At 38.2% G+C, this 20,587-nt stretch overlaps 1 protein-coding gene across 1 annotated transcript in view; it reads right to left on the bottom strand.

The window, feature by feature from the left end:
- Positions 1–2,382: 2,382 nt before the first annotated feature.
- The window catches only part of MINDY4 (MINDY lysine 48 deubiquitinase 4), a gene marked incomplete at both ends in the record, with an annotated part of 77,321 nt that continues 59,116 nt past the window's right edge, over positions 2,383–20,587 (bottom strand). Inside the window, 3 exons of the mRNA XM_080339945.1 lie at positions 2,383–2,431; positions 6,854–6,926; positions 12,002–12,182. Coding sequence (XP_080196071.1) covers positions 2,383–2,431; positions 6,854–6,926; positions 12,002–12,182 — 303 coding nt within the window. The remainder of the gene's footprint in view (positions 2,432–6,853; positions 6,927–12,001; positions 12,183–20,587) is intronic.

Genomic DNA, 20,587 nt, shown 5'->3' with positions numbered 1-20,587 from the left:
TATACCCTGAAAAATCCTTCACCCATCTTCATGGGTGAAACCCATTTGAGGTGATCCTCTTGGGCTCCCTTTATACTTACCATCCCACAGTCTGGAGCATAGTTCTTCTCATCCTAAAGCAAAGACACATCACACCCTGATATCTCCTCTCTGAACAGAGGAGAACAGTTCCTTTGAACACGTCTGCACTGTAGATATCCATATTTTAGCTAGATGAAATCTCGCCTGTCACAAAGCAGCTCCCTCCTTCCCCACATGAACACTTATCTCTGCAGCCCTTCTATCAGGGAGTGGAAGGTTATCTCCAAACTGACATACTTTAAAGCAGTGATTTAAAGTAAAAGCAGTGCTTTAAAGTATATGGTGCACATTTGCCTGACTGGAAAATTTAGAAAGGAATTTTTTCTTAAGCCTGGTTCCAAAAATCTTCCCCCATTTTTCATCTCTACACTATTTGCTGTTCAAATGCATTCCGCAAAAAGTCTTATTTCATGTTATACATGTCCTGTGAGGTAAGTGGGGAAATCAAACTATATTTGCTTCATGAAATAAAGTGTAGACTGTAGGTTATAGAAACTTCAAGAGGAACAAAGGTTTTGGATCTGGGATCTTTGAGTGGAATCCCCCACTCCCAGAAACACTGAAGCTCACACTGAGCCAAGCTCTCCCAGGGGAATCTGCAGTGCTTGAAGAATTGATGATGAGAGTATCTTAAAGGCAGTGTTGAGTCCACCTATAACTGACAGTGCAAACATATCCCTATATACACAGGGATTAAAGGGTTTGCCAAAGGCCGTGTAACATCCCTGCAGTAGAGTCAGGAATGACCTCAAATCTGATGTGGTCTCTACCTCAGAGGCTGAATGGGAGATCTTAATCTCACAAAATTTAAAGAACTTTGCCTATCTGATCTGAACCAAATTACATTACACTGAATTAAGTAAAATTAAAATAGCTGCAACTCTGAGATGCTTCACTGCATACAGACAGTTCGACATGAATGGAAAGCAAAGGGGGAGACAGATGTTCATTTGAAGACCATCTAAAGCTTTCTGGTACTCCATTATGGCTTATATTCAGGTTGGTTTCCAAACGTAGCTCAAGTGCTAAATCCCCGAGATTCGCATTTGCATAGCAAGCTTGGTATCTCCACACTACACACACATTAGGACATTGCATTTTTATTGGAAACTGATTTTGGAAAGAGCAACTAGTTTATCAGGACTCGGAGGAGTTTGAGTACTGACTAGGAAGAATGTGCTATGAAAAATATCAGAAAGTAGAAGTTCTTTATTAAATTCTCATGAAATACTCACTCTCAAGAGAGAGAAATAATTCTAGAAACACCATTTATCCGCCTTTTTTTCCAATCTTCAGTTCAGTAACTTGTTCCAATTAGGGTAAAGTGTTGCCAAAATATATCACTTAAAGAATTCATTTCAGAACACAAACTGCTGTTTCAGTACCTTGTGATACATCTTCACAGTGCATCATTTCAGTACATGCACTTTATTTAATAATGAAAAATGGTATCTGTCACAGATAGGCACCATTTAAATTTCAACCCTAACAGCTCTTCTGTTTTGTGGTAATTATGAAGAAGCAAACCACAGATCCTATCTATCACTTTGGTGTAAATAAACCCTAGTACATAAGTAGTTACCATAGTATAAATGTAAAGATACTGATACAGCTGTCTCCCATCCAGAAAGAAAAATGAGCTACATTAGTGTGAGGCACTGTCACACACCAATTGCACTCAGTATAAGGAATGTACTAGTGTTATTATTCCGGTAACACAAAACCACAATCCTTACTGCAAATATTATGACACAACAAAAAACTTGTAGAGGTCAGGCTTTATCCGAAAGGCCGTATGGTTACCAATCTGTTCAGTGCAAAATGAGACTTACTAATATCAGGTAAAGTAGAGAACATAGATTTATTGGATGATATCTTATACTGGCACTTGAGTTTTGTAGGTGAAGAACTAGGCAGCATGGAGAAGGCATGAACAGGGACAGAAATCTGGGTTCAGCGTCTTTTATCAGATTTTTTGAAACAATTGCAGGATACAGAGTGGATCCAGAAAGAGACCTCAAGGGGACGTTGACAACTTCGCTGATTCATCTGTAACCTTGGTTTGGTGGTGGGAACTCAGTCTGCTCTCAGAAGCTGTATGTTAAAGGCAGTGACAAGGAATTTACGTAAGTGTTGTTTATATTATAAGCAAATATCTGAAGCACGAGGTGATTGAGGTGAAACTCTTCCAGCCTGCAAAACATGTCGTTCTTCCTCATCATAAACTGCAGAACTCTTGCCCTATTTCCTGTATTGGTGGGAATAGGAATGTGCTAATTCAGTCAGTGCAGGTCAGGTCAGTCACAAGATTGGTTCTGTGCCATTCCAGTCAATAGCAGCTCCTTGCCACCTAGAAATGAAAGCAATCATTTTACATCCATCAGGTAATCGTGTCATTGGAAAGGTAACCCAACACCACCCAACCACCAGGCAAACTTCATGGAAAGTAGGACGGACTCATTTCAGGTAACAAATCACATCTCAAACAGAAAGGAATGGAAGTGAGGTACTTTTGCTCCCTAATTTTAGATGCCCAAGTTTGGAGGCCAGCCTCCTTACCCTTCCTCCAGTCTCTTCAAGGCAATACAGAGTCCTCAGCAGCAGCTGATTTAGAACAAGTACTTTTGTGTTGCAAAGGCTGTAGGGAAGCCCCAAGATGGGTACAGAATTAATCCTAAATAACCAGAATGCTCGGTCTCAGCTGGTACTAGACAATCTGCACACTCCTGTATAGTCAGGCCTCTGATTAGGAACTCTGTGACTCACCCTTAGACCGGATCATTTCATTTAGGAGCAATTTTTGCTCCTGACGTTGGTGCCTTTGAAGTATTCAGGGGTTCACTTTAATGGCAATGTTTTGCTTTTCTTATGCAAAGGTTTTTCTTTTTTCTCTGCCCTCATTCCTTCTTCAGAATAACACATGCAATGTCTACTGAGAACAGTGTTTCCAAATGAGTCCACACACAAAAACCTTCTATGCTTTTAATTCCTGGTTCTATATTGGCTGCAGCTGCCCACTGCAGGAATGTGACCAACCCTGAATGCAAAGAAGGAATCAGTCCCACATTTGGCATCAAAATGTGTCTTCAAATCACGGCACAAGACAAAGATCTGAACCAAGAGTTGGTAAAGCAGGATGATGCTCTCCAGTGAGCTCATTGGGTTGAAGTGAGTCAACTTAATGTACAGTCAGAGTCATTCACTGCATGAATTGCACCCTTGTCTGTGGTATTGCTCATGTTCAGAAGTTCATGGTCCATATCTTCTGAGAACTAATCTATTGCATTCCCAGTGTCAAGTATTTCCATTCAGTTTGAAAATCTGTCTCAGAGTGCATGTGCACAGGAGTAAGAGGTTGGTGAGGAGGTGGAGACAATGGTGAGTTGCCAGAGTGCCACATTCTTCCTGTCACCGAGGAAAGAATGTGTCAGCAAGGGTATGGCAGCTCAGTCCTTTTGCTGAGCAAGTCAATTAAATGTAAAACAAAACCAAAAGTTGAATTCATGCTGTATTCAGCGCAAAGTCTCAAAGGAAGTGACCATCTGAGGCCTGCTGTGAAATATTTCCTTCTTTTTTTTTATTTTATTTTATTGGAAAATAAAAATTAAAACAAGCAAACAAACACCAAACTGCAGAAAGACTTTCCCCATCCCAGGACTTAGTAGGGGTACACAACTGTGATGCCTCACATCTTAAGCTAAAAACAGAATATGTTCTAGCTGGGGATACTTAACCTAGTCTGGCATTTGCCAATGGTGAGAGTCAGAGATTCAGAATACCAGCCCCAGAACAAACAATTGAAAGTAAGAAGCAAAATTGCCACCTTCTGATTTTATTTTTTTTCCAGATTTTTCATCAAATCATCTGTTATCTTGCTGAACAAGTCTTTTCTTTGCAGACAGAAATAAAACTTTCTAGACAATTCAGTGTGATCATTTCCCTAAACTATCCCACCACAGTGAAATTCAAATGGAACCCAGATGGTAACTGCTTATTCAATTATAATTTATCGGATTAGCAAACACATTTCATGCATTTGGTTCAACTGCAACCTCACCCAAGGGTCACGGATTTAATGGGAACCCAAGAGGAACTAGTTAAAACCCTGAACAATGCTCAGTCTGGAATAACATTCAGAGTGTATCTATCTCCTGTAATAATCATTTGGTATTGTTTTAGAGCACACCAATAACTCAGGATGAAATGCCCATCCTCTCCTCTTAGTCACTAAATTTCCACTGGACGTCTCACTTCAAAGCCAAACAGATGAACTAATGTGTCACACAGCCCCACTACCACAGAGGAAAGTTGATGCTAGAGGGTTAACAAAATATACCGCTGAATTTGGATTAAAATATCAGATCAAAGTTTTATTACCCTCAGGCAGAGCTAATAGAAGTTATTTCCGCCGGTGTAGAGAGATGCTGAGGATCATGACTGTGATATAAGAGTATTCTTCAGGGGAGAATGGGACAAGACGTCTGCACGGCATCTCCCAAACAACCCAGGGATGCACATTCCAGACATCTCTTGGTCAGAATCTGGCTGCTTCCTCAGATGTCTAGGGCTGAAAGCCACGATAAAATCACATGTAGTTGTACTGACTGTGGCTGGAACCCTGCAGGTTCTACCCGTCTGATGTGTTACCTGCTCTAACCTCAAATTTTGCTCTTCTGACATTTTGTAGAATAGGGACTAAGAACATGAGCTTCCTTGTCCTGCAGAAACAAAACAACCCTTCTCCTCTGATAATAATAATAATAATGAAAAAACCTAAATACAGAAACAGTCTATTACATATGCAGTTTTCCCTTTGGGAGAGGATAATGGAACAAACAGCAGACAGATGTTAGGCATATAATGCAATGCATCACAGGATGGTGGTGTTCAGGTACTGGGGTAAACAATGGGTAAGGCTTTTCAGGGATTAAAACAGAACTGAATCATGTGAATGAAAGGAAAAACTCCCACCAACATTTGGAAACAACACTTAGCAGTTTTGATTGTTCAGACTGTGAAATTCTCCACACTGGCTAAGCAATTCTCCTGCATTTTTTGATGAGAAAGGTTTGATAAGAAGCCTCATCATGCATGTTTTGTCAAAATAAGTCACAGCTCTTTGCTAGCTTGCTTGCTTTACTAAAAATTAGTTCAGGACTGTTTTCTATGCATGTACGATAGAAAACATTTCTTTTTTTATCTCCCAATTTGTTAAAATACTGGTTAGTTTGGTTTGGTTTTACTTTTCCTTACATACTGTTTCATAGTTGAAAGAAAAGGTTCTTATAACAAAAAGGAAAAATATAACACAAAAAACCTTCAGCAGCAAGGCCATGCTTAAATAAATACGCTCAAAACAAATGGAGAACACTGAAAACAAGGAACCAGACTGATCAGAGTAAATCAGGCAGGCCTGAGAAGGGTACAAACAAAATAAATTGACACTGGAATTTGCTGGTAATTTACTTCTCCAGTAGATCAAAACAGGGAATTTAAAATAAACAAACCTCACAATCACAAAAAAAAACTATTACTTTGATAAAATGCCAGGAATGCAAGATGTTCTAAGAGCAATTTTAAGTAGTTGCATGCATTATTTACCCGCAGTGTGTGGGTTTCTGAGGCTACGTATTATTTATTTTAGTATTTAGCCATGCTTATGTGTCAGTGGAGCAGAGGAATCAAAGGAATCAATACAGTCTACATGTGCAGGAAGCCTGGACTAATGTCACTGCTGTCATGTTACAGGATGCCTCTTCTAGTTTTCTGTAACTTTATAATGGCAGCCCTGCATGAACACACTGTTTGGCAGCCATTTGCCTTATTTTTTTTTTGGTGTTTTTTTACAGGACAAATTGTGGCAATAATAGGAGGGAAATTACAAGAGAAATCTGAAGCTGCTTGGCTGGCTGATTTAACAAATGCTACGGTCTTTGACAATAAGGCCTTTACTTCTTGCTCCAAAGATATTCAGAAAACAGCTTTAGAAGTCATGCTGATGGAGTTCATATAAAGTTGATTTTTCTGCCCGAGTAAATTTCTCCATTTTGCTTCTTTCATGTATCACTAAATTGAAAATGTTCTCCTTAAGTTCAGTATGACTTGGATAAATTGCTTAGAAGCTCATCATTTAACAACATAAAGACCTCAAAATGGTCGCGGAAATCCTAACATGGCAGGAACTGGCCTTGTATTTAAGGAGAGAACATGACCCAAGAACTGTAAAGAATGATTTCACAAAACACACTGTTCTGTGATCTTAAGCAACTCTGTGCTGCCCATAGACACGTGGCACGTTTGAGAAAACTGAGACCATTGATGACAGGTCCTTATGCATCGAGAACGGTATCCAAGTACCTCAGTCCAAACATATTTTTCAGAGAACACTGATGAAAATGGAAGAAATCTTTTCCTTTTCTCATCATACCTCTGCAATATGAATCAATCACTTTCGGAAATTTAAATTTATGTCTATCGAAATCAAGTTGTGCTCTCAAACTGAATTTGGCTCAATCAGCTCTTCATCATGTAATGAAGGTTCCTTTAAGAATGAAGTGAACATCTTAGCCAGTTTGATGTTAACTACAATAACACACACTTAAATGTGTAATACAAAGTACCACAGCTTGGCTTATTCAGATCCTTTCTGATTTTTAAGCAGTAATTTTGCAAGATTACTTGCTGCAATATTTTTTACCACATTCCAGCTTTACATATATCATTTATGTCAGTAACTGTATATATCTGGATCAAAAACTGTAGTTTCACTTACTTGGTCCTAATACAGTGCTCAAGTGGAGGAGTAAGATCATTTTCTTTATCTTCAGTGCACATCTGAGCCGTGTCTGCAGAGACATATCAGATATAATAATTAGTGCCTGGGTTACATCTCTGTTCATATAGAATACCACAGTAACTTGTAGGAACCCCACCCATGAAAGCAATGGATGAACATTCATACTGTAAATCTTCTAGACTACATTAGGCACATATCCACTTGTGATTGAAATACCCTGAAAGATGAGCATCACTGACACTTGAACAACATCTCATTCCCACACTGAAACCAAGTGGCCCCAGACAGGACCAGGAATGCCCAGAGTAGATACCACAACTACAACTCTTTGAAAATATTACAGAATCATGGAATCACAGAATGCCAGCGGTTGGAAGGGACCTTGAAAGCTCATCCAGTGCAATCCCCCCACCGGAGCAGGAACACCCTGATGAGGTTACACAGGAAGGTGTCCAGGCGGGTTTGAATGTCTGCAGAGAAGGAGACTCCACAACCCCCCTGGGCAGCCTGGGCCAGTGTTATGATACCCTCCCTGAGAAGAAGTTTCTTCTCAAATTTAAGTGGAACCTCTTGTGTTTCAGTTTGAACCCATTACCCTTTGTCCTACCATTGGTTGTCATGGGCCTTATGGCTGACCTTAGAGCGGACAGTCTGGCACTCACCCCTCTGCCATCTCTTAAACCCTTTTAGCTCGTGGTCTACTGCCTGTTCATGTGATGGCAAGCTAAAGGTTGAAAGAAAGTAACTGAATGCAAACTTGTTGTTGGAAATGATCCCCAGACAGTGCCCAGTATTAGATACTCTGAGTCAGAAGCTTGCCCAGAATTGTGCTGACTACTTAACAGTAAGAATGATTGTGGGCAGTGTGCAGACTCATGCCCTGACCTATGTCAGTTTACTAAAATTCAGACAGTTTCAAGCAAAACATGGATGAGAAGGTGAGAGAATATACTGGAGGCCTGTCATGAAGTTTTTCTTGTGCAATTGATGTCACAATTATCAATAAAGCAATTTTCATTCCTCAAATAATAAGGACAGCAGTAGTTGAGTATAAAAGCCCAAGTCCAGTCCAAACTGGGTTAAGATTCCTTCACCCTGGAAAAGAAGATTGTCCCTTGACTGTCAAGAAAGCAGCACACAGGCAGGGAAGACTGAGTTGTGTTGGATATAAGAGAGCTGCCATAGGCTCTGAGCATTCCTTTGGGACAGAGAGGCAATTGCACTGTTCCGGGGCAAACAGAGAGATCGGTGTCTCAGACACAGGATCTGTCAACAGCGAAAGTAGTCACTGAACTTCCCAGGGAAAAAACATCCTGCGACCAGCTTGGATGTCAGTCTGCTCAGCTGCTTCCTGTTTTGGAGTAAAATACTTTAAACCACAGTAGATCAGGGGGTTTATTCTTTTTCTTCTTTTCTGTCTGTCATCCAGCCAACAGGCAGGTTGTGAGCAACAAACGATGCCAAGATGGGGTGTAGGATACGGATCTGCTTCAGTAAGACTGGTGCAGACAGGATGGGAGGCAATTGCTCTTAAATTCACAGCTGCCAGTCTCAGAGATATCTGGCTTCCTTGTGTCATATAGAGAACCTGGCTCTCCCTTGGCTGTTGATCTAGTCAGTATAAACACATGGAGAAAACTCTAAATGACTGTAAGGGATGGAGCAGTAGGAATTGGACAGTACTTACAAGTACGTAAAATACTGGTGGTTTTCTCTTATATCTTTGGGAACTTAGAGGTACACAGGAATCTTTTAAGTTTCAAAGGGTCTCTTTTATCCTAATATTGAAGAGTTTATAACAGTTCATTAGAGATGTCCTACAGTATTTCGATCCCTCTAGGAAATCCTTATATCGATGTTCTGGATCGTCTCATAGCAAGAACAAACAACCACTGTCCTGGTGGTAGTACTGGTAGCAGGACAGACATATGGTTTGGTTGCCTTTCCCAGTCATTGCCAGTTTGCTGAATGTAGTCATTTTTAGGCTTGTGTTCTTCCATCAAGAAGGTTTGAATGGAGGTTTTTCATACAAAAGAAAAAAAAGTATGACTAAAGGTGTATCCTACAGGAGTAGGCAAGGAACATTTAGCTAAGTTAGTTAACAGACTGTGTTAAAGTGTTTCATACAACTCATGTGGAGCAAGAAATATTGAAGTTACGCTCTTCCATCCTGGAGTCATCACCAACAAAAAGGATGTGGATATGATCTCTTATATCTTCCCTTATATCCGAAGCTAAATGTAGGGAGAAACTGAGTGCCACCACAGTTACAGAAAACTTTCTGTTCTGGAGATACGATCCGTACAGGTTCAGAAAAGTGGAATCTGTACAGAAAATCACTCACAGAAGTGATAGTACTCATAATTTAAATGGCAACCTTAGGAAGTGATGCTTTATTAATTACTTTTCCAGAAGATTTTGTACAGTGGCACAATCTCATCTTAACTGTGCAAGAAAAAAACTGTTATGAAAGAGTCATAATCAATACACCAGCCTTCCCTAGAAGCTGCCTCCACGATCTGGATCTCTGCTAATTCCACTTTTTGCCCTGCCTTTTGTGGGCTCTGCAAAGGGGCTGAGGATGGTTCATATGACTGGCAGATTCTTCTGAGAAATTCAGTTATATTCTTCTCAGCAATTATTCAACTGCTTTTTGAAAACATTTTTAAAAGGATATCGGGTTGAAGATATGCGAATGATTTATTAAAACAGATTGTACAAAAATTCCCTGTATCTTCAGTTGGAGAAAATCTATGGTAAATATTAAGGTGTTAACTGTATATATTAGAAAGAAGGAGCATTGTCTCTCTGAGCACTACAACACACTCTTTCATCCAAGTGCTCCCTGTAAAAAATAACAAAAATCCCAGAATCTCCCCTCACTCCCTAAACAGTTGACAAAAGAAGAGCAAATTGGAGAAGGTTATTAATTTAGATATACAAGCTTGTTTCCTTTCCTGCCTATCAGAAATTCCTAGCCCAACGGAAAGGACTGAAGAACCTTCATGTATTTAGGATAGTGTTCTGTGTTGTATTCACTAGCAGGCATTGCCTGCTTTTACAAAGATACTCCATATTTCTTGTCTACATTTTAGCAAATAGTTATGAGCGTGAGAGGAAGGGCAAATTCTCAATATAAAGTGTCCATTGATAGGACCTCTAAAATATAATTTCTTTCTGTCTTTTTCACCTTTCTTGCCCAGTGTAATTTATTCCTGAAATCTGACCTTGATTATAATCTTCCTAACTATAAACAAGATTCCCACTTCAAGGAATTTACCTTGTTGCTAGTGAAAAGCAAACTTTGCTAACCAGCACCAGTGAGATGTGTCTGTGCAGTACGCAGAAGCTCCTATTGTATCCCTAGATAACAGTGCCTAACCATCACAGCTTCTTCATTTTTACATAATGGAAATACCAGTAATGCTTATCCTTCTGAGATTTCCATCTGGTACTGTATACATGGTTTAGATGCATGATCAATGTTACCTTTTGCATGTAAAGTAATTCCAGTTTTTCTCCTGACCTAACAAAGGATTACTGTACAGCCAGAAGTAGGAAGGTGTTTGCTTGGAATGTTGAAATTATTTGCATTTCTCAGCCTTTTTCAGAATTTCACAGATAACAAAAGATTTACTAGGACACACGCCTGGAAGAGACTATAGCCACAAGAAAAAGGTATTTACCGTTCAATGCAAGTTTAGTCTTTAAGGAGAAATATAGAGATATGCCATGACAGGTTGAACAGTAAACAGAGATATTTATACAGACTCTGAGAACTTTCTCATCCAGGGTTCTCAGAGTGCTTGGTAGCTCTGGATTTTGGAAAGATTCCTGATTTATTAATGTTGAAAAGATAGATAAGGACACCTGGTTTGGACTGTATGTTACATGGTACAACACAACAGAAAAAATGTGTCATGATCTCTCTAGTCCTATGCTGAACTACATCATCTATCACTTACAAATTATCTTCTATCTGGGACAGACCATGTGGGAATCAGTTGGCAACCATAGTCCTGTAAAGGTTAAGCAGTTTTTTGAGATAATATATAATGTGATCACTTCAATAGAATGACAGGGATTTCAATTAAAATAAGAGGATAAATAACAGGCAGAAAGACAACTGAACTCACTACCAAACCTTGTGAGATGCTAAAGGCCCCAGCACTCCTACCATACAAACAGCTTTACCACATTGACTCAATTAGAACACACAATACCTGTGTATAACTCATCCTGTTCAAGAACCAGAATGTAGGTTCAAACAAGAATATAGACAGCTTATTTTTAAGGAGTGGATAACAGTACTGTGGCTCCTTAAGATTGAAAAGGAATTTGATTAGATTGTATAAATATACTGAATGAAAGAAAACAAAAGATAAGTAGTATATTATTAGTAAATAAGAATTTAGTAGTCAAGAGTATCTTAATATGGCAATAAGTAGAGCTCTCTAAGCACCAGAATACTTCTTGTCTACATGCCCTCGAGTTGGAGAAATACGTAATTACTGTAAAGGCAGGCACATAACTTGGCATGGTTTCCTGAAAGAATGAGTTTAACAAGTCAGATCTTTTGTATGCCTGTGTTTCCAGGTATGCTGACAGGCACATAAAGGGACTAGATTTTGTTAGCAGATTCCTGCTCTCTTCTGAAGTAGCTGGTTTTGTAGGCAAGGATTTCGTGCTTCCTCACCCTCTCTGCTCATTTTACTACAGGCATGCAGGGTTGTGGAACAAGAGACTTGCACTATCTGTCTGTAGAAATGATGTGAGATGTGAAGGAGGGTGGAAGTAGTTAAATATGATTTATAGTCCTGGGGGCATGAATCAGCCAGATCACAATCCGCTCCTTGGAAATCAGTGTTACTGAAACATCTACCAGTCTGTATAAAGTAGAATATGCTCACTTTTAACACTTTCAAGAGCTTATCCTCAGAATTTCCTTGTGAAATCTAATTTCCCAATTAATCACCAAAATTAATTATGGAAATTAGGAAACAGACACATAAATTCTATTTAATGGCTGAGATCATCGCTGCTTGTATTATTGGATTATTCTTTCTGATGTGATGCTGTTGCCACCACCAGAGACAAAACGCAGAGTTACTGAGTCATACGTACCAACCGTTAACCGTATTTCTTCTTCCTGGTTGGCCAAGCCATCATAATAATACAGATCAAATCTCCGCTCTGTTTTCCAGTCACCTAGTAAATCCTTCTCCAAACAAAACAGCACACTGAAGTGGCTTTCACTGCATACCAACCAAATTGGATATTTAGGGGTCTTCAAGTAACAGCCAACCTAAAAGAAAGATACAAAACTTTAGGACATCATGAGGGGTAGAGGGAGAAATGATTCATTATGGAAAACATGAGATGTATAAGATCACCTATTTATTACAGTCTGCAAACATTAATGATGGCTCATTGTATACTGCTGATGAAACAGACCAGGATAGCTCTGGTAAATCACAGAACATATAAAGCAAGTATCTGTCCTTGAGTTATAGGCAGGTAATGAAATCCAGCTGTAGTATCCTTAGAGTAAAAAGATCATATCCCAGATGATCTGAAACAAAAGGAACTCTCTCCTCTGCAATAGCTATCAAACCACAGGGGGTGCAGATCAGGAATCCTACACTAGGTCAATAGGAGACCATGCTCTTATGCAACAGAGCCTCGGAGCCAAGCAAGAGACTTCATAGGATCTCAGATGACATGAGACACCCTCATGTGGGCAACTAAACTGAGCCAAAAATATTTTCTTGGCTTAAGAATGTAATACATTTCCTTCACTTTATCATCTTCTAGCTTCATAGTCCAGATATATAAAATATTTTCATCTGCTGGAAGAAAGCAATAACAGAAGCACTTGTTTTGATCATTTTTATAACTTTTTTTCTGCTGCTTCACCCCATAGTCTTTAAGGTTCAAGTTCAGCAATAGATTGAGGTCAGGTTTAGGTATATTTAAGCACATATATAGTATTTCTCATGGAATTTATGTTTTAAGGCAGACATACGTATGCTTTAATACCTGGGAGAGTGTCTCTATGATTTTGAAATGTAATAGATGCTGATACAAAATGAGTCCTGGAAGTTTCCTGCATGTCCTGATGTCAGTGAATATCTTGTAGTATTTTCTTCACCTCACAATAATGTGTTCTGAGACAGATCCAATCCTCCTATTGCCTGCATCTACTTTAAAGCCACTTGAGTAGTAAATAACAGAGTAAAAATAGTGATTAGGTTGCTTAATGTAGCAAGATATCTTATTTCTTTGAGCTAAGATTTTAATATTCAGCTACAACAGATATTTATATTAGCTATATTGCTGTCAATGAAAGCTGTGTTTTAAGTTCAAAATAATACTGGTTTTTTTTTCCCCCACATTGAATTGTTGGTTTTTGTATTTTCGATAAATTAAAAACCAAAATAGAACTTTCTGTTTTCAGTGGAATGTTTCTGCCTACAGCTATGCTTATTATTCTTCTAGTAGACACAATCACTATTATGCAGGATGTTATATATAACCATCTTTATTTTATCCCCGGGTTTATGTATCCTTTGCTAAATAGATGATGCACTGCTGGTGTGCTATCAATCTGCAAAACAAGGAATGACAGCCAAGTGTGCAAATACGTGTCCATAGGTATACTTATTAGTTTCTGCCTCCATAATATAGACACATGGATCAAAGAAATTTTGCTGATTTAGGGGCTCAAGTAGTTCTGAAGAGGTTTGTGTAGTAATATGCAAATAACCTACAGAAATCATCGCTACCTATTGCTACCTTTACCACTATCAGATTTAAATGATGCTTCAGCATGTGTGGTAGGTGCTAGTGGAAACTGGAAGACTTTTAACAGAAAAATTCTTATACATGTTTTCCAGGTACAGATTGACAGACACAGATTCTACAGTGCAGTCCTCAGTTCTCCACTTTGGGCACACTGGTGCAAATGTCACCTAATACTCTGATAAAAGGCAGAAGCCAACATATAATACATGCTGTTGTAATTGAAAATCTAAACAGTATCCTAAATGATAAGGAGAGTGTGTTGCTGGGGTTTTTTTATTATTATTATTGAGATTTAGAATTTATATTTGAAGTGTTATATGAGCGCAAAATCAATTATCTTCCCCAATGAGAATTAATTCTGATGTTAGATAACAAGTCTCTAGCTATTAAGTAACTGTTCCCTGACTCATTACTTTGCTAATATCTATTTAAGACAGGCCTTTTGTACAACAGTTTTGCTTTTTATGTAAATTCTTGGCTTAGAAGTAAAGAAATTTTGTTACAAGCTTACAAAAATACTCATAACAGAGTTATCAAAAAGGAAATACGCAGATGCAACAAAAGACGGCAAATTAGAGGGATATGGATGAAAAGATTCAGTCTCACAGACATGCATATTTTAATCTGCAGATTGATCAAAGCCAAAAAGGAACAGCTAGTCTTCTCCTAAAAATGTGTTTTTCCCACATATGTCTGCTAAAGTAACATCCAAGCTTCATCAAACAACATTTGGCAAAACAAGATTAGAGAGATAGAAAGCTGTTTCAAAGCACACATTCACTCCCATTCTTACTCACATGAACAGTCCTATTGAAGTTAGGACAAATTGTTCAGATGAGCAAGGTCTGTAGGAACATTTTCCAGTTACGTATAGTTTTTAATTACAATGCTTGCTGAAGAAGGTGAGGGCGTGAACTTTAAGACAATAAGGAGAGTATAAAAACATTGCAGGTCAAATCCTCATCTCTCATAAAATGGAAAAAATGTTCATTTCAGTTGCATCAGTTATACTGGTTGAAGATTAGATGCTGCCTCTAATTTCAAGTTGCGTTCCAGCTGTTGGTTGATCACTGCAAGTTTGTTTCTCCCCAAAACTACTGCTGACTCCATCCCACTATTATCACCTTTCCAGAGGCTTCTGGTTCTCCAGATACCTCAGGTTATTCCGACACTACAGTTTTAAGTTCAAGCAGACTGGAATGTTTTTTATCTACAAAGCTAAAATTCTTTCCTCTCCCTAAACATATTACTTTGTCTAGACTTCCTATAAGAAACTTCCCTTTCCAATAGTGTTCCCCAAAATATGTCTAGAGTTCTTCTGCAAAATAAAATAAGTATCTACGCTACTGGCAAAGGACGGACAATCCTCATTGTGAGGATTCCTTTGCTCACTTCTTCAACCATCAATTGTTGAGTGGACTAAAAGGATGTCCTGATTTAACTGGTCCACCTGCTGAGTGCTTCTTCCATTGCCTGGCCAGGCTGGTCGCTGGCAGTGATCCTGGAATATAACAGGACCTTGAAGCAGGACAAAGAAGAACAAGCATGAACACCCAGTGTTCTGACTCCTCAGGAAACCCTTCAAAGTCCTTCAGAGTGTGTGTCATCCAAAAAGTGCTTGCCAGAAAATGAGGCCCTTCTTTCCAGCTGTTGTTTAATGCCCTATGAATGTAATGCTGGCTCTGACTTCCAAAAGTAAATCAGGGGTATGTGACTTGAATCTGTATTATTAAATAATATTATTATTTTTGTTAAGGGCTCAACGGTTGTATTTCTACTTTTCAGAACATAAAAAGGATATTTTTTCTTTTTTTCTTTTCTGCTTGCATTATCATAATGCATTAAAAATAGTGCATTACTATTCAAATATTTGTTTTCAAACATGCTCATTAATCTTCAGGAAAAAGAAAATGTAAGGAGGGAATTAATTAGGCATCTTTTCATGCTGCATGTTTTCTATTTCTATGGAGACTTCACTAACCTAATCCTCTCTCTTAGAAATCCCTTAAGAATGCTCATAAATTTCAGAGACACAATTCTCATCTTTGGAAAATGTCGCCCTTTCAAAAACAAGCACCTTCAAAGGGTGCATTTTCAACACTACGGGTGGTCTTTTTCCACATTTGACTTTAGTGTGTATTCGCACAATGGTGAAATCAAATCTACAGACAAATATTTATTATTGGAGAATTATTCCAATATATCTGCCAGAATGAGTGTATGGTACTTCACTACTGAGATTTTATTTGCCCATTGAACAAGACTGTCTTTTGCCACATTTATACTAAAAGAAAAAAGCAAGAATTATAACCAAAATTCGCTGTTTCTTGGACTCCATCACACAATTTACCTTGAATAGAAACAAACATTATATTATCACTCCTATGCAGTGACCATGATTCAAAGAAGAAAAGATGATATCAAAACCAAGGGGATCACTGGATATAGCTAATGTGATGACATCTCCCTTCAGGAGTTTTGTTATCACTTAATATAATTTCACTTCCTTGCTTGTTGGACTTCATTTTTTAAAAATTAAACTTGTATTCACACATTTCTTGCTTTATGTTTGTTTGGCTGAATACAACTGTTACGGATGCTTATTTTCTAAAGTAATCATAGAGTGCAGATCTGAGACCCATGCGATTCCAGAGAGGTCTGGGTTCTGTCAAACTGAGTAATTGCTGCTTGCACTGAATCCAATAGGATTGATAGAAAAAAAGGATAATTACACAAAGCTTTCACAGTTACAGCCCACAGCCTATTGTTTTTTCTGTCAATGTTTTCCCCCTGCAATTGCAATGACCTTTACTGAATTAAAATTAAACAATGTTCCAACAGTGTTAAAACTGATGTGTCAGTGGTGTAAAAACAGATACCCTTGCAATAGCCCTTGGGTGACTCAGTTCACCAATTCCACCAGCACCATTAAAACAGCAGGTCAGCCTCATTATTATTATATTTGCATATAGTTAAGGGACACTGTGTGGGCAAAGTTATTGCCATTGTTCTGTACTTGATTTCAGATTACAAAAAATAAAATTAATGCTCACAAGATCTGACATTCAGAGTATGCAGAATTTAATGACTATGCAAGGTTAGGCAGAAATCGAAGAGGTTTTAGCCAGATATTTATAAATTGTCATAGAAAACACTACTGTTACGCGGGAACCCTAGATAATTTCTCTGAAGCTTTGAATACTTTTTGTTGCAGAAAAGGAAGCCTTTCTGCTTACGAATTTGGGTGAAAAAAGGAGCAACATTAATGAAGAAGAATAGAAAGAGATGTGTGTTCAATCCCAGAACTATCAAACCAAAGAAAGGACTCCTGGAAAGCACTCGCTTGTGACTAAAGTTCTCTGAGGATGCCACAAGATAAAAGAAGATAGCAGTAAATAGATATCAGAGCACCAGATACCCTCAGGATCTCTATCTTTGTTCCATTCTGCTGCTTTTCTGTTATGTCCCATCAAGTGAAGAAATGTAGAGGGGAGATTCAGACCCTCACTCAGACTTCAGCACTTTACTATTCCCTCAATACACATGAAGGAGTTTATAATTCATTTCACTGTATTACTTTGCTGGCAAACGTCAAGATTCAGTCCACTTAACTCCTCAGCATCTATTTCCAGGCCCTCTAACTTAGGTTGGCCCCTAGGCTTTGACTGTCTATAAAATCAAAGAAGGCAGAGATGGGTATTGACAGGTCAGTAATTTAGACACCCTGTTCATCAGCTATAAAGTGCTGGACTCTTACACAAAGATTTTCAGCCTGTGAAGGACCTAAAGTCAGATGGGAAAAATCCAGATCCAAATGCAGGTATTTATAATCTAGAGAGACACGTGGAAAATATTTGACTTACCATTTTCTGGTTTGTGTGTTTGAAAAGCATGCAGATTTCTTTTAAACATGTGAGGTTTGTTATTCTTATTGTCTTAAATAAAAACGCTGTGATTCTATTTTATTTGGAAGGACGTTGACAAGAAAGCAATGCCAATATCCAGCAACAGTGACTGGCCTCTGGGAAAATAACTGTCCATGGATAAGTAAGAGGACAATAGGACTTCATTAAAGAATATTTCAATTCCAGGCTAGAAAGGGAGATGTAAAAACAATGAATGAAAAACAGATCTTTTTAAATGGCCAATGCTTTGTCAGCCTTATTTCAGTCAATCCTGTATGTATCACATTTTTTTGCTCACAGTGGCGCTCACATCTACATGATGCGATATCTACTTCACGGCCATTACTGAAAAATAAGTGGGAAATTAAAACCAACCACCAGTTTCCATTTTACATATGTGTATTTTTCTTGTTGTTTTCTTAAACGAGATGGTTAAAAAAATTCTTTCTAAACCTCCCCCTCTGCAACCCCACCAATGACCTGGCTCAAATCCAGCCTATCTGACTGGGGAAGGCGCCTGTTTAACAGACATATTTCTCAGCGAAGAAGGTTACAGGAAGGACTTTCCACAAGGCAAATAAACAGGTAAGGTGCCAGAAGATGGAGTATGTGTGCTGAATTTAATAATTCAAGTCGGTCTTGTTATAGCACAGAGCATGCTGGTTTTATCAAAAGAACCAAAGATAATATTTCCCATCTGTGGAATTTTAATGAATAAATTCTGTTTATTTATGTTTCTCTCTCTTTTTGAAAGGAAACAGGAAAAATGAGTGTAACTTCTTTGTCAATGCCATGTTCTTTTTTCATTTTCAGAAATGCAAAAACTAAAGAGCATTGGTATCTTGAAATGCTGACAGCTCGGGCAGAGACTTGGACATTGACAAGAATCAAGAGTAGGGTGAGTTTGGGAGGTCAGATGTTTGGAGGTTTAACTACTGTAGCAGGATAAGTTAAAAGCAGGAGAGAATCAGTGAAGGCAAAGAATCAGAGTCAAGGTTCAAAAGAAACAAGTAACCTTGAATACTTCCATTAATTCGTGTACAACAGCACATACCCAAAGTGGTTTCAAAAAGCATTTCTGAATGATGGCCAAATTCACCTGCCAGTAGGTATCATACTAACATAGAAGGAGAGATTCAGAAGATCTGTTCTCTCTTCCCAGTACAGATACCAGCTTATTGGATGACTTACTGGGATAAGCACTTGGACTTTTGTTCATCTGTTACCCCCCCAGCCCGTAAAATCAAAATGACATTTGCCCTTATTGCAAAGCACAGATCGATTAGTAGGAAATGACATATCAATATTATATATTATGATTGCTATTGTTATTATAATTTTTGATTATAATAACGATAATAGTAGCATCTTTTCAATTTTTCAGATGATAAGGCAGATTATTTTTCCCTTTTGCCACTGTTAGTCTCTTAAGTGATCTGGTATAAATATGAGGAACATCTGTTTCCATCTGTTCCTGCTTTTAACGTGCAATAAGTTTTGAAAAGAGTATTTCATCATTCAAAGCTTTTTGCCTTGTAATTTTAGTGTGGCATTTAGGCCAAAGACTCTGACTCAAATGCAGGGAATTTCTCACTCACGACTGCTATAAACGGCCCTGCCCGCTTCTGTTCCTCACCCCTTACTCTGAGGTCTTGTCCCTGCTGCAGAAATGATTTGGCTTCCCTGAGATTGCTGCTAAACTGCTGTATGCTGCAGCCTGACAAACAGAGGGAAACCTGTACCAATTTTATGTGGACTGATCAGCTTCTGGAAATTTTTCTGTTGTTTAAGAGCTCTAAAGAAATCCCAGGAAACCTAAAATCATAACTCAGGCTTCTTAGTTAAATGTGTGAGATCAAATGGAATATAGCTTAAATATGGGTTTAGCACAAAGAAATCCAAAGGCGCTTAACTTGCCTACTGAAAAGTAACAGAATTGGACTTTTAGCTTTTTTGCTTTGCAATACAGACTCTCACAATGAAACTAAATATTTGCATATGAAATTGATTGAATTAAGCCATTTGTCATTGTGAAACAATTTGTGACAAGTAATTACACTACAAAAAATATACTGAGTGTGGTGATATGTTAGGACTACAAGTGATGCTTAGATATTAACCGTTCCAGGCCAATTACATGAAGCACACATTTTTCTAATCAGTAAAAATAACACATGACCCACTGAAACAGATCAATGGATCAGTGACAGAGGGATTCTTCAGGCAACCACTGAAGAAAATGGGACTGATCATTTTATTTTGATTTGCTCCTGTTGAAGTCTGGTGGATTAATTTAGTTGTCATGCCCTCATGACATTTTCAACTCAGAAGACATGCCAAGGAAATTGTGGATTATACACAAATACTCCATATATTAGACAAGGGAGGTAAAATGGTCTAGAAACCTTTCTCCATGTGGATTTACTTCGTCTAGCCTGATATCTTGCATATAGCTTCCTAAATACATTGGTAACTTGGAAGAAGTTTAGAGTAGAGCAACAATAATAAGCTTTGGACAGGATATTCTGATGAAAAAGGGAGGAACTCTTACATCAGCTTCCAAATGTCTAGCGGATGGGGATGAATTGTTTAGGGGGTGGGTTGGATTAGAAGTAAGAATGATAATTAGAGGAAACTGAGTAAATGAGCAGTCAGATTTAATATTAGCCTATCTACAGCACAAGCTGTGTACTAGATATTAAAATCTACACATTTGAGGTATCTACCAATCTGTATTTGCACTTCCTCACATTTTAAAGTTGAGACATTTGAGAAAAAAAGGTAAGATCACTACAATTAACTAATAAATGGCCATCAGAACAAAAAGGAAGAAACTTTATGGATACAGATTTTTAAAAGAAAGACTACTATATAACAGGATATAAAAATATCCTGAATTATCCCCTGAGAAATTGCCTGGATATGACCTAAAAGGAGTTTTCCAACTCAAATGTCTATGATTCACCGTATGTCACGCTCAGGATTTTCTTACTCCTGGAAA

This window comes from Nesoenas mayeri, assembly GCF_963082525.1.
Source record: "Nesoenas mayeri genome assembly, chromosome: 2".
NCBI lineage: Eukaryota > Metazoa > Chordata > Aves > Columbiformes > Columbidae > Nesoenas > Nesoenas mayeri.
This window is presented reverse-complemented; position numbering and strand designations above follow the sequence as displayed.